The sequence below is a fragment of the Podarcis bocagei genome (genome assembly GCF_964188305.1).
Source record: "Podarcis bocagei genome assembly, chromosome: 1".
NCBI classification, from domain to species: domain Eukaryota; kingdom Metazoa; phylum Chordata; class Lepidosauria; order Squamata; family Lacertidae; genus Podarcis; species Podarcis bocagei.
This window is the reverse complement of record NC_138125.1, coordinates 72,901,749-72,916,505: the sequence shown is the minus strand read 5'-3', so window position 1 is coordinate 72,916,505 and position 14,757 is coordinate 72,901,749. Positions and strand designations below refer to the sequence as shown.

Sequence of the window (14,757 nt, the reverse complement as noted above, 5' to 3'; positions counted from 1 at the left end):
AGTCCTACTTCGTTACAGATTATGATCCAACAATTGAAGATTCTTACACAAAACAATGTGTGATAGATGAGAGGGCAGCAAGATTGGATAGTAAGTTGTTGTTGTTGTTGTTGATGATGATGATGATGATTGACCCTCTACAGAATTTGCACTGGCTTATAGAATGTATGTTTGCTCTCTTGTTGATACAGGTACTAAAACTGATTTTCCTTAACTTTGTATAGAGACTGTAATAACTCTGTGATCTAGCCATTTACTAGGCCAAGCCTTTCTCCCCTTTCTTTTGTGGTACAGTTTTCTACTCTTAATATAGAAGCTAGAGGCTAAACCAGATGTGGGTATCTGTATATTAAATTGATTCTTGCTGGCTTGCCAACACTAGGCAGGGGTGTAGGGTTAATTTATAAGGTTAAACAGGGCAGGCATGGGATGGGAACATCTGCCCCTTCGTGAGCTCTGCTGCTTTAAGGCACATCCCCCCCCCACCTACCTACCTCGCTAGCCTGTAAAATTAACTAGCTTCTTGATTTGCCTAGTCCTAGATACAGCAGGTCAAGAGGAGTTTGGAGCTATGCGGGAACAGTACATGCGGACAGGAGAAGGCTTTCTGCTTGTTTTCTCAGTCACAGATAGAGGAAGGTAAGGCAAAAAACAAAATTGCTGCAAAACGTGCATCAATACCTGTATTGTGTAGTGGCAGAGCTAGAATAACACTGACATGGGGTTGTGGCTTGCAACATCCTGAATTAACTGTAGGGTCAGAATCCAGAGTTCTGCCTGCTCAAGAGAATTGCAGACTTGTGTTATTTGAAAAACAGTCCCCCTGCCACATGATAAATCAAATCACTTTTTTAGAGAGTGGGGGGTGGGGGTGGAACTCAAGAGTTTTTCAAAATCATGTTGGCATTTTAAAGGAAGGTAACACAATTCTAGTGGGTGAATACATGGTCTTGGGATACCTGCTGGGCTGATGGGTCTGTATGTGTTATCTTCAGTTTGCATCTCATCTCTGCAGCAAATACTTGTTAGATGGCCTTAGGCAATCCTTAACTGTGAAGCTGTGGATTCTTAGCATGCTACTGCTGTTTATTTATTATTATTATTATTATTCCAGCTTTGAAGAAATCTATAAGTTTCAAAGGCAGATTCTTCGAGTAAAAGATCGTGATGAATTCCCTATGATTCTAGTTGGCAACAAAGCAGACCTGGACCATCAGAGACAGGTAACCTATTGGCAATAGTCAGAGTTTGAAAAAGGGATCTCCCTTTTTCGAGGGAACTTCCATAACTCGGTGGCATAACTTTTGCATGCAAGCCCCCAAGTTCAATCCTTGGCATCTTTGCACCGGGGAAAAACTTCTGTTTCAAACCTTGGAGAGCCACTATTAAACAGGGCAGATTGGAATTGTAGAACATTTTCTCTCTCTTGAGAGCCACATTCCTTCTGAGATAATTGGCCATGGAACCCAGGCCAGCAATAGTTGGTGGGATCAGAGCCAAACGTTGGCAGAGATGGAACCAAATGTGGTCCGGGCACCCCTACTCTTTCTTCTATTCCCATTTCACCCCTCATTGACATCAGCATGAAATAAGATTAATGGCCACATAGGATGAGGTTGATGCCATGTGGAATTGGGTTGAAGCCATATGCCTATCTCTAATCTAGACATTCCTGAGCTAGATAAAGTGGTCTGACATGGTATAAGGCAGTTTTCTTATACCAGTAATAGCAAGAAGATGATTGTGACAATAAATTCCACAGTCAGATGGATTAGGCCACAGGATATGCTCTCATGAAATTGGTAGGCCAAACCATTATTGTGAATTATCCCTTTCCATATGACTGATCTGTAGTTTTTTTTGGGAGGAGACACTCTGGTAATGAACAAATCCCTTTTGTCAATGACATTTAGCATCAAGTGGCTATAAAGGAGATCTGACAGTCCTTGTTTGGAGGAATGGGGTGCTAAGATAAGGGCATCTGTAGTGGATACATACATGTTCCCATAAAGAGGCTTGATACTTAGGAAGTGGTTTAGGAAACTGGTCTTCCTGATTATAATGTTACACTTTCTACGTTAACTCAGCTTGTTCCCTGAGTAATTGCCATATGAATGATTCAGGTCAAAATCTATGAGGATGAGACAATGATCCATGACATCATTATCAAGGCATGAGTCTCTCTTCCATTATGTTTACAACACTTGCCATACCAACAATTACTCATCCCATGAGAGTGTGCCCAGGAGGACCATCTCTTAATAGCTAGTGTAACCTCTAGTAAAAGGGGGGTTTCCATTCTGAATGCAAGAAGTCAAGTTGTCACTTTTATGAACAAGTATGCACTCTTATTTCCCATCTGTTTGGATCTTGCAAACAATTCAAGCACTATCTACAACTTGAAAAGTACTTTGAGAGCTGGCACATTATCAAGACTATTCCAGAACCCTAAACAAATGTCCGTCTGCTGTGCTCAGCTCCGAGGTAGCTGAATCCTATGGCATATATCTTGCCATACAATGAATAAACTGAACACAATGAGTGGCATTCACTTAACTTGTTTGGCCAATGCAAGGATTTCTGCTTGTGCAACATACCTTCTCCCCTTGCACTGACACATGGAGTTAGATTGGATACCACCAATGACATTATGTGGAAATTCATGCACATCAAGGCAAATTTATTTAGGGAAGCTGCAGTACTGGAATAGTAACTAATGTGGGTCAGATGGAATGGCTTGCCATACCTTCCTTTTTAATTTATGAATGGTTTTATGTGTTTTCTAATTGCAATAGCTTGTAAGCACACTTTCTGTTGTTTTAACCCCGCCTGGGACCTTATGAAAAAGTGTTGGTAAGAAATCTTTTAAGTAAATAGTGCACCCTCTTCCATATCTCCTTAAAGAGGGACGTGTCTGTTACAAATTTCCCCAGCAGGAACGAGGGAGGTCACTTAATTATGTGCTGAGAGAAATGTCGCCTAATAAAGGCACTGCTTTCCTTGTAGGATCCAGTAACTGAAGGATCCAGTAGTTCAAATATTCCTAATAGTTTTAATATTCCATTTTTTTAGCATAGTGACTTGGGCTGCACAGGTAGAAGGTAGGTGTTATTGGAGGAAGTGGAGCAAGAACTCAATTTAGACCCAGTGTTAAAGTTTCAGTTCCACAGTGCATTGCCTACTACAGTGGTACCTCGGGTTAAGAACTTAATTTGTTCTGGAGGTCCGTTCTTAACCTGAAATTGTTCTTAACCTGAGGTGCCACTTTAGCTAATGGGGCCTCCCACCGCCACCACGCGATTTCTGTTCTCATCCTGAAGCAAAGTTCTTAACCTAAGGTACTATTTCTGGGTTAGCAGAGTCTGTATCCTGAAGTGTCTGTAACCTGAAGCATCTGTAACCCGAGGTACCACTGTACTCATGATGACCTATAAATTACCTCCAGCTTCAGAGGCAGTATGCTACTGAACACCACCTGCTGGGGGACCATAGCCCAGGAGAGAGCCATTATTTTCATGCCCTGCTAATATTGTTTTTCAAAACAGCTAGTTGGCTGCTATGGAGAAGCAGGATGCTGGGCTAGATGGACCATTGGTCTGATCTGGCCAGGCTCCTCATATTTTTTGTTATCTTCTCAGTCACTTCAACATTCAGGCTACTGATCTGAGGCCAGTGTTTAGTTGCAACACTTTTGTGTATGAATTCTACATTCAAAGTTTATGTGGAAACAGTTTGATTCTAAGCCTTACAGAGCTTTGGGCTCTAAATTTTAAAAACACATTTGTATTCAAATAACATATTGACAAAGACCAGAGTTGAAGAAGCCTTTGCACAGGACTGCAGTGCCGGTAATATGCAAAAATTGCTGTAGGTGATGAGAGTATTCATTAGGTCAGTCAGCCGATTGGAAAGCACCAGTAGATTGCTGAATGCGTATCCTATCTCGGTTTGTTTTCAGGTAACGCAAGAGGAAGGTCAACAACTAGCAAGGCAGCTGAAGGTAACATATATGGAAGCATCAGCAAAAATACGACTGAATGTAGACCAAGCTTTTCATGAGCTTGTCAGAGTTATAAGGTAAGCCCATGTATTGTAAATATATTGAAATGCACTTTAACAAAAAGAAAGAAAGAAAGAAAAGAAACACAGCTTCCCTTTGATATTTCTGTATAGGGAAAGTGCCTGAATACTGTAACAAAATGTAAACTACTATGTTTTTGTAACACTAGAATTAATGTGAGGCACATAGGAACACATACTTTTTCTTTTTTCTTTTGGCAGATGTGTAGCAATTTCCCTTGCGTCTTGTTTAAATGTATCCACCTTGACACTGTTGTCACAGTATGACTGGGTCATTTAACAGTATCATGTAATGGGGAATGTTAATGTTGCCAAGAGTTCCAGCGTGAATTGTCCTATATAATATCTTTACCCCTGTGTTGTTATAGACAATGTATTGTGGAACTGCAACATTGACACTGGCCACTGACTCAGCTTGTTCTTGTACAGTACAGTGGTACCTCGGGTTAAGTACTTAATTCGTTCCGGAGGTCCATTCTTAACCTGAAACTGTTCTTAACCTGAAGCACCACTTTAGCTAATGGGGCCTCCTGCTGCTCCCGCGCCGCTGGAGCACGATTTCTGTTCTCATCCTGAAGCAAAGTTCTTAACCCGATGTATTATTTCTGGGTTAGCGGAGTCTGTAACCTGAAGCATATGTATCCTGAAGCGTATGCAACCTGAGGTATAACTGTACTACCCTTTTCCTTCAGGACAACACTGTGTTCAGTTCAGCTTCTAAAAATCTCCTCAATGAGGATATGTAGTTTTTCTGTTAGCCTGACATTGCCAGGAAAGCGTAAAGTGAGCACTTCTCTTGTTCATAGTCTATCAGGGTAGATGGAAAGCCTTTCGCTATCTCAAGCTTCCTGTCTTTAATAACAAAAAGACAAGTGTTATAAGCAGGAACACTTGCTGTTTAATGTAAAATATCTTGAAAAGCTACGCACATCAGACTCCTTTACTTTAACTTGAGCACATTTTTCATTCAGTAATACTCCTGTTGGGATGTGTTGTCTATGTTGCTATTTTGAGTTCTAGCAATCAACAGCATTATACCAGTGTTTCCCAACCTTTTTTGGGCAAAGGCACACTTGTTTCATGAAAAAAATCTCGAGGCACACCACCATTACAGCCCCGTGACGTCAGCGCGCAGCGTCACGCCGGGAGGGACATGAATTGCTAGCAAATTACATAATCACCTCCTTGAGGGCTGGCTCATCTTCTCCGAAGGCAGAACCCCATTAATTAACAGCACAGACTCACACCATAGCCAAGACGGGGGGAAACCTCAGTCATGCACAGTCATGCACATGTGGGGGCTAAATGAGGATGAAGACTGGGCAGAGAGCAGGGTTCAAATCACCCCACCTGGCCAGGACAATCCCTGGGTGCTCCCTTGGGCCACTCGCCTGACCCACCTCGCAGGGCTGTTGTTGCGAGGATAACACGGGGAGAACCACGCACGCCCCTGGGAGCTCCTTGGAGGAGAAAGCGGGCGATGAATGCAATGCACGAAATATATGAGAGGCGACCAGGTTTTGCAGGTGAGGGGCCCCCGCCAGCCTCCGCTTCCAACACCCGGCGCAACGACGCCGAAGTTTCCCCCCGGGCTCGGCTCGGGGAGCAGCGCTGCTCCCCCCCCGGCTCCCCTTCGCCCTCCCGGCTCTCTCTGCCGCCCACTGGGGACCCCCCTCACCTGCCAAGTCCGGAGCGCCGGTGGAAGTTGCATGCATGCATGCATGCAGGGCGCCGCGTTGCCATTGCATTGCACTGCACTCCATGCAACGCCTGCACGCATGCATTGCCTTGCACGCCCGCCAAGGGGTCTCCCCGCGGTCCGATGTGTCCCCTCTGGCGCGGATGCAGCATTGCAAAAATAAACCCCCCCGACGCAGCCCTACCTGGGGGGCAGCCGCCGCCGCCGCTCCGCCTCCGCGGGGATCCCCGGGCTCCATCCTGCCGCCCGATCTCCGCGGGGGTGCAGGCAGGCTGCGCGGGGTCTGCGCGGAAGAGCCCCTGCCCGCCCGGTCGCCGCCGCTGCGCTCATTCCATGGCCAGGAGAAGAGCGCTTCAAACAAAACGCCCGGCCCGCCAGGCCACGCTGGGAAACGTAGTCTGTGCACCCCGCGCGGGCGCGGAGCCCAAGGGCGAGGGGACTACGGATCCCGGCAGCCCCCGCGCCGGGGACGGAGGGGGAGAGGCCGGGTGCAGGGATGGAGGGACGGGTGGGCGAGCGAGTGAGTGAGTTGCAGCCGCCAAGCCTTGGCCGAGAGCCAGGAAGGGCCTCCCCGGAGGAGGAGGAGGAGGAGGGAGGCGCAGAGTGGGAGGGAGGGAACCCCAGGGGTCATCTAGTGACGGTGCCCCAATCGAAAATTTGACTTAAAAAAAAAATCTTTCGAATTCTTTAATTTTTCCCGCGGCACACCAGGCAACATCTCGCGGCACACTAGTGTGCCGCGGAACAGTGGTTGGGAAACACTGCATTATACGATCAAGCTGCACCCACACCAGTGTGTATTAGGATACTCCAGGGACTTCTATGCCATGGGACAGCTGTTGCTGTGCATCTGGCCTCTAGAAGGGGTGAAGCCTTCAACCTAGACTGTTTCTACAGTCCTTTCCAACCAAGCATTGGCAGAAGACACCATGCTGTGGGAGAAGAGGCTAGGATGAGACATTTCAAGTATTGCCAACAGTGAATGCTCCACAAAACCTGATTGGATCTCCACAAAACACATCAGTCTGGGAGCTAAAAGGGTCTCTTTATTCCCTCGAATACCTCGGCTGCTTGCTGCATTGCTGCAGTAATATCACACATATTCCTAAAAGTTGAAATCTGCTTTCATCTTCAGACCTACCGTATTTTTCGCCCCATAGGACGCACCGGCCCATAGGACGCACCTAGTTTTTTTTTGGGGGGGGAAATAAAGAAAAAAAATTTATTCCCCCCCCCCCAGGTGCACTGCGCTAATCCCGAAGCTTGGGGCGTGCGGAGCTCAGCGCGCCCCAAGCTTCTGGGTGCCGGCAAGCAGTCCGCTAGCCCTGGGAGAGCCGCGCAGCTCTCCCAGGGCTAGCGGACCGCTGTGCTAATCTCGAAGCTTGGGGTGTGCGGAGTTCAGCACGCCCCAAGCTTCTGGGTGCTGGCAAGGTCTCCGCTAGCCGTGGGAGAGCTGGGTCTCCCACGGCTAGCGGATAGCTTCCTGAAGCCTGGAGAGCGAGAGGGGTCGGTGCGCACCAACCCCCCTCGCTCTCCAGGCTTCAGCGAAAGCCTGCATTCGCCCCATAGGACGCACACATTTCCCCTTCATTTTTGGAGGGGAAAAAGTGTGTCTTATAGGGCGAAAAATACGGTATGTATATTAAGAGAAATGGACAATAGTCTGTATTGACAATGCAGCTGTATTTTTTAGCAGAGGAATCTAGGGTCAGTTGAAAAGCAAAGTTAGTGTCCCTTTTATATATGGAATTGCACTGGACTGGAGTGTATTGTTTCTATGGGCATTTTTTTCTTCATTCACAGGAAATTTCAAGAGCAAGAATGCCCTCCTTCCCCAGAGCCGACAAGGAAGGAAAAGGACAAGAAAGGATGTCATTGTGTCATCTTCTAAGAATCCTCTGAACCAAGCTGTCAACTGCCAGATTAATTCTACCTTTCTGCCTACCTTTCTATGTGTCTCGGTGTTTTGTCTAGCCTTATATGTGCATGTCGTATAAATGGTCACCAAAGTAGCCTTAGGCTAAAAGAACAAGGCTGACCCAGTCTAGAAGACATCTTAGTCATCTCAGGGCAGATGTCAAAACACTAAGGCTTCTTTTAATACTTCCCGGTTTCTTTCTCCTCTTGTGTCAAGAAGCTTGCACCTTGTGGAGTTTTATTCACAAAGGAAACAAAACAATATTAAACAAGGTATTGAAGTCAAGCTTAAGCATTGCTGGTATGGGTATTTTTTCCACTTGTGACATCTGTATTAATCACACTTGAGAGGGAATCCTCTGATCAAAATGTAGAGTATTTTTTTAAAAAGTGGATTTGAAGGTTTTACCCTTTAGTAGGTTAGACTTCAAAATTCAGCTTGCCTTACAGGAAGCCAATACACTGAATTTCATTGTCAGTAAAGATTTTTTGTGTGTTTCAGCTCTTGTTTATGCTGCAGCTTTTTCAGTGGTCAACAGTCTACTGTATTTATTTTATGGCTCCAGTAACAGCTACAGGATTTATTATTATTACAACTATGTGGCCAAATACCTGTGCTCACTCTGGACTTGGGCATTTGTTTCAGTTTTAGAAGATTTTACACCATGGTTTGGAATAAATTGTGTCTTCCTTTTGTATTTTCCAGGTAAGGGATTCAAGAAAACTAAACCTGTAGCTGTTTTTTGTTTTTTTGTTTTGATGTAAGATAAAAAAACAGATGAATTTTCTCTTTTCATTGTCAGATGATTAAATGTTTTTTGCTATATACTTTTATACATTATTTTCTTATCAAACTAGTTAACAAGTATTTTTATATGTTTGTAAGCAAATATGCTTTCATGGCATAACGTGTAAATGTAAAGATGAGTATTTAATTCTCACAGTACACTTTTAACTGACAAAATTAATGCAAGATCTGCAGAACTGTGGTAGAACCTCTTTTCTGTTCCAGTTGTATACACCAGTGGCCGATTATGGGCCTGCCCAATGTATCTGTTAAACTGTCATGTTTTTCAAATTGCCTTCCATACCCTTTACAAATGACTGACCATTATGTGACTATTAAACTGTACAAACCTTTACATGATTGTTCAGTTGTGAATGCTGTTCAACTTTGAATGACGCAAAATGTAGCCAAATAATTCAGGCTTATTCTGTGACATTAAATACTGGGTTGTATTTGCAGTTTTTGTCACCTCACCAAAAGTATAAAGCAGGTTATTAAACATACCCTTGCATAAGTTCAGGTGCTAGAATTAAATAGGATATATAGTCAGGGCTTTTTTTCAGCAGGAGCTCAGTTCCAGCAGCTCTCAGGTGGGCACCATTGCCATTCTAAGAGAACAAGGAAGAAGTTCATGGTGAGCTCCGGCATCTCTTTTTCTAGAAAATAGCACTGGATATAGTCATTTATGGGAAGAGAAATTCCACTGTCTATTTCCATTTTCTTTTAAGCACTGGATCAAAGTTTGGAGAGGATACGAGACCAGTTTCTGAAACCGTAATATGGGCTTACACATTTTCAGGCTAAAATAACTCAAGAGCTGTCTGATTAAAAGATGACAACCCATCCTGGTGTAAAACAGTGCTCTGTTAAATTGTTGCAAGCAGATACTTCATGGCTGTTGAAATGTAACTTGAATGTAGAACACTTTTAAATTGCTCACAAGCAGAGGTTGCATAAAGGGTTCTTTCCAGTTCAGTTGGAGCCTCTGCTGCTCTCGTAAATCTTGTGCAGAAAACCTGTAATCACACCACCAACTGTTTGGGAAAGAGAGTAAGGAACTAGATTTAGCCCCAGCCCCACTCACCTTTTCCTTGGGCGGAAAAAAGTATTTGGTACACATGCCCATGCCAATTACATTGGAATCTTCTGTTCAGTTTGTTTTAGGAGAAACCCCATTGTGAAACCAGTCATCTTTCTGTGGTGGTAGAATATGTAATAGTTGTATCAACCAGGGTGTTTCTTTACTTTCAACTTATGAGCAGTTTCAAGGCACAAGTTCTGATGAGGATTCAGCCCTCTTCATGTGCAGAGTTAATTATGTCCTTTGTTCCTCTCCCACCCTTCCAAAAGCACAGATCACCTTATCCAGAGCCAGATAAGTTGGGACCAACTTCACAAGCGCTCTTGGCTAATGAGCGTGTCACTATGTAAGTAAATCATGGGAGAATTGGCAAGGTAGTTCATGTACAAGCAGAGTAGGCTTGTACATTGTCTTCCCTTATTTGTCTTGAATCTTCATTGAAGAGGATTAGGAACAGATCTTAGGCTCATGTACTCAGTCCTTGATCTTCCCAGACCTTATTTGTGGTCCCTTCACTCACCTGTATTGGTATTTACTTTATTATCTCCTAGGGCCAGAAGATAACTTTTGTAGTTCCCTTCCAACCACCAGTGGGAGGAGAGTAATGCATGAGCCTAAAGCCCATTTCCCAAATCTTCCTGAAGAATCTGAATAGTCATTTTTGAGATTACCTTTTGCTTGCCTGGGTTATAGGTAGGGGTGTGAATGTGAAGGAAAGAAAGAACCTCTAACCTTGTGTGGTTGGAATGTCGCTGTCAAGCACTGGTCTGCAACACCTGGAAGGTTGTTCACTAGAAAATGCAGGCCTCAGTTTGGAAAAGATCCATAACGGGAAGAAGCCAAACTCCTTCACCACTTTGGATCAACAACTAGGTACGCACTGCACAAGATGGCTCTGTTTTGTGTTCCTGGGATAGGTATAAATAAATAAAAATGGTCCCCTGAACAGTTGAATCCAGTCAAAGACAACTATGGGGGTGTGACGCTCATTTCACTTTCAGGCCAAGGGAGCCAGTGTTTGTCCACAGACAGCTTTCCGGGTCATGTGGCCAGTATGACTAAACTGCTTCTGGTGCAACGGAGAACCATGACAGAAGCCAGAGCACACGGAAACACTGTTTACCTTCCCCCTTTGGATTGGCAAGCCCAAGAGGCTCAGTGGATTAGACCATAGCCCCACTGCGTCCTTTATCTTATCTCCTGGGATAGTAACCAACGAAACAGTTGGGTCTGCAACAGGACTTGCCTTCCCTCATCTCCCTGCTCCCCACCCCAAATATGGGAGGAAACTCACAACAGATTTAGGGGCACACAGGGTAAGGAGGAGAAGTTATGTTGGACAGCCAAAGGTGCTTAATGCATTTGGAAATCGTCCGGGTTTTTGATATCCACTCTTGGCAATTGTACAAACCCCATTTTCAACCAGCTCTCTCTCTCTCTCTCTCTCTCTCTCTCTCTCTCTCTCTCTCTCTCTCTCTCTTGTATCAGACCTACACCTTTTTAGTTATCTGGTGGAAAATGAGATACTTCCAAAGTTGGGAATTGTGTGGGTAACATGGGAAAGAAAAAACAATTGGAAGCTTTGCGCTGAATCCGGCTGCCTGTCTCCTTTCTCTTGCTTAGCCCTTGATGCACTACATGCCTTCTGCTGTTCAGGTTGCTCAATGAAGGGCAGAGAGAGAGAGAGAGAGAGAGAGAGAGAGAGAGAGAGAGAGATGTCTAGCAGTGCTGCATCCAGTGCCCCTTCAGCTGGCCAGAAAGAGCAACTGGTGTCCCAGTTGTGTGCCTTTCTCAGCAACCACAGAAACTGGCTCTGGCTCCACTCAGTCGCTTCTTACAGGATGGGAGAGGATGCAGCCAATATCCCAGCTGTTCATGCAGGGCAACTGCAGCAGCAGCACAATACGTAAACTGGAGTTGACTGTCTCCTGCATTAGTCTGAGTTCCTATGTCTGTCTGTCTGTCTGTCTGTCAAGGGGCGAATGACCTCATTTCAGTATGAATGCCCAATAAGAATTGTGAAGATTGAAAGCATTCTGTAAAACAAATCAAATCAAAACAAATCAAATCAAATCAAAACAAAACAAAACAAAACAAAACAAAACAAAAACACACAACTTTCCTATACACCTGTCTTTATTTTTCAGTTTTGGCATTGGACCAGAATTCACATCTCTCACTGAAGCACCAGTTGCTGCCCACTCTCTGGTTATTAGTGCAGACCAAAGTTGCAAAATACTTTTGGTATAAATGGCACCAAATGGCTCTGAAGTGGTACACTGATTGTTGGGAATAATAGCAGAAGAGACATCAAGAGGTGTGGGGAATTTGTTCTAGCATCTAACTCCCACTAGCTCTCCAACAGGTGTAGACCTGACCATGATTCCATCGAGTAGGATAGGACTCAACTTTACTCTCTGTATGTCTTCTAACTTCACTGCAATCTTTTTTATGCATGTAAACTTTGCATGCATAGAAAGCACAATGACATTCTCTTTCTTGAGTAAGAGCTGCAGCTGTTCTTAATAGCATGGTGTCAACTGTGCACTTCAATTCTAGAGGAGTGAAATAAGGCAGGGACAGTTTGCTCTAGATCAGTGTTTCCCAACCGGTGTTCCGCGGCACACTAGTGTGCCGTGGAACGTTGCCTTGTGTTCCGTGGGAAGGAGGCAGGCGAGTCGGGCGGCGAGAGGCGGGGCGGCGGCAGCGAGCACACGCGGGGCGAGCTCCCTCCCACATCCCATCTCCGGCTCTGCACCAGGCGGTAGAGCTCGGCGAAGTCGCCGCGATGGAAGGCCAGCAGCGCGCGCGCCTTGGCCAGGCTCTCTCCCGCCTGCGCCTCCAGGCACGGCGCCTCGGCGTCGGGCGGCAGCGAGCCCAGGAAGCGGCCCAGCCGGCCGGGGTCGCCCGCCTGCAGCAGCGCCTCGCACACGCACGAGACCTGCTCCGCCAAGAAGCGCGGCGAGCGTGGAGGATCGGGCGCGGCGGAGGCCAGCCCCGCGCTTGGAGAGGACGCAGCAGCCATCGCCAAACCCGATCCTCCTCCTCCTGCTCCGCCGCCGTCCTCTGGCTCTCGGCCGGGAGGAGCCTGCGGCGACGGGGCGGGCGCTGAAGTTGGCAGAAGTTGGCGCGCCTCCTCGGCAGCGCCTTCGTCCTCCTCCTCCTGCCTCTGCTCTCCTCCGGCGGCGGGGGTGCGCCGCACTCCCCGGCCGGGGGGCTCGACGGGGCCCGCGGGGAAGGAGGCCATGTTCGCGGCGCGCGGGATCGCGGCCCCCCTCGCCCGCCTCCGGCCCGCTCCCCTCGCCCTGCGCGCTGCCCTAGCCGTGCGGGTCTCCTCCCCCTGCGCCGCTGTCCCCTTTCCACATCCTAGGAGCCGCGGTCCGCCTTCCGCCCCCGGGCCGCGGCGCAGCTCCCAGCCCGGGCTGGCCTCCGCCTCCTGGGACGTGCGCCCACCCCCGCGGCCCCCCAAACTTCGGAGCAACTCTCCAGACGCTTCTCCCCCGCCTTGGTCTCCCTCCTTTCCACTTCTCTTCCCCCCTTCCTTCCCTCTTTCTTTCTCTTTCTCTCCCACCCGCCTTTCCTTCTATTAACTTTCCTTTCCCCTTCCCATGTAGAACAGTCCCTGCAAATAAAAACCTAGCATATTTGGAAGAGGGATGCTAGCCTAACCATTACCTTCTATGCTGTTACTATTTTTTTATTTTTTTTTACATAAGTAAAAAGTGACCTTTCCCCATCTGGCATGGTGGTGTGCCTCGAGATTTTTTTCATGAAACAAGTGTGCCTTTGCCCAAAAAAGGTTGGGAAACACTGCTCTAGATGTTAGTCAATCTAGTGCTGTGCTCTGCTAATGCAACACAGTGATGTCTTAGTGTGTGTGTGTGTGTGTGTGTGTGAGTGAGTGAGTGAGAGAGAGAGAGAGAGAGAGAGAGAGAGAGTTCAAATGTCAAAAATTTCAGTGACATTCTAGGGCTTGGACACTGGATTGTATTAGATGCTACAAGATCTTCTTCCTCGTAATGTCTGGTGTGGCACAAATTGTGCCGTGATGTTACCACATTGTCATCTGGTGCAAATGTTACCCATTAGTCACTCCCCCATATTAGATTTCCGTATCTGCAAAGTACATAAGGATTAGCATTTGTAGTGGCAATCTCAGAATAGCAGTGCATGGTCAGCAGCCCTGGCTGTTCAAAGCAAATGATGGAAACAAAGGATTGGTACAAAATTATTGGATAAGATGTTTGGGAAAGAACCATGCAACACAGAAAGATTTGATCAACGCAGCAAAAGATGGCATTTGAGAACTCAATAGTAAAACTGACAAGCATGAACAAACCTCAAGAGGCAATAAATAGAATGGCTATTATCCTCCCCCTCACCCCTGTGTTATCTCCGTTCTGGAAAAGAATTCTTTTTTGTTTTGTTTTTTTGTAGAATGATTTCTTGTTTTTGGAGTGATTGGTCTCAAAATTGTTAGTGTTTCAATGTGTTATCAAACTGGCACCCCCCCATTTGCACAAATGGGATCTCTTAACCCTTTTTTGTGTGGCGTTTTTTTTGTTCTGTACCCAAATTGTTGAGCAGGTGCCTGTGTTTTGAGATTATTATGTAAATTCAAAAGCTTAATCCTTGGGTGTCCTATTAGATCTATTTCCCTTTAGTCTTTTTCTTAACAAGATGAGCTACATCTAAAAGGGATTCACTTATCTGACAAATTAATAGATACAGTCAGGGTTTTTATCAGCTGGAACTCAGTTCCTACCACCTCAGGTAGGTGCCATTGCCATTATAAGTGGGTAAGGGAGGCGTTCATGGTGAGCTCTGGCACCTCTTTTTCTAGAAAAATAGTACTGGATATACCGTATTGCCCCCAATATAAGCCACACTCTGGAAAGTGTGACCGTGAAGAGAATATAAGTGTGGCTTATATTCATGACTTTTTATCATATGCTGCTGAAAGCGGCTGGGGAGCGTGCACGCTCCCTAGCTGCTTGGCGGTGGGGGGAGCGGTGCGCCCGCCTCCCAGCTGATTGGCGGTGGGTGGAGCATGTGCAGACCAACCAGCTAGGGAGCACGTGCACCGCCAACCAGCTGGGAGGTGGGTGTGCTGTTCACCCCCACCGCCAAGCAGCTAAGGAGCACACGCACTGCCAACAAGCTGCGCACCTGCCTCTTGGCACTGGCTTGGTG

The 14,757-nt window shown here is 46.4% G+C and overlaps 1 protein-coding gene across 1 annotated transcript in view; it reads left to right on the top strand.

Annotated features, from left to right (window-relative positions):
- Nucleotides 1–8,838, top strand: part of RRAS2 (RAS related 2) — a 31,798-nt gene extending 22,960 nt beyond the window's left edge. Inside the window, exons 2-6 of the mRNA XM_081187387.1 lie at nucleotides 3–90; nucleotides 537–639; nucleotides 1,115–1,223; nucleotides 3,959–4,077; nucleotides 7,583–8,838. Of these exons, the coding sequence (XP_081043513.1) occupies nucleotides 3–90; nucleotides 537–639; nucleotides 1,115–1,223; nucleotides 3,959–4,077; nucleotides 7,583–7,670 (507 nt within the window). The 3' untranslated portion in view covers nucleotides 7,671–8,838. The remainder of the gene's footprint in view (nucleotides 1–2; nucleotides 91–536; nucleotides 640–1,114; nucleotides 1,224–3,958; nucleotides 4,078–7,582) is intronic.
- The last annotated feature ends 5,919 nt before the right edge of the window (nucleotides 8,839–14,757 follow it).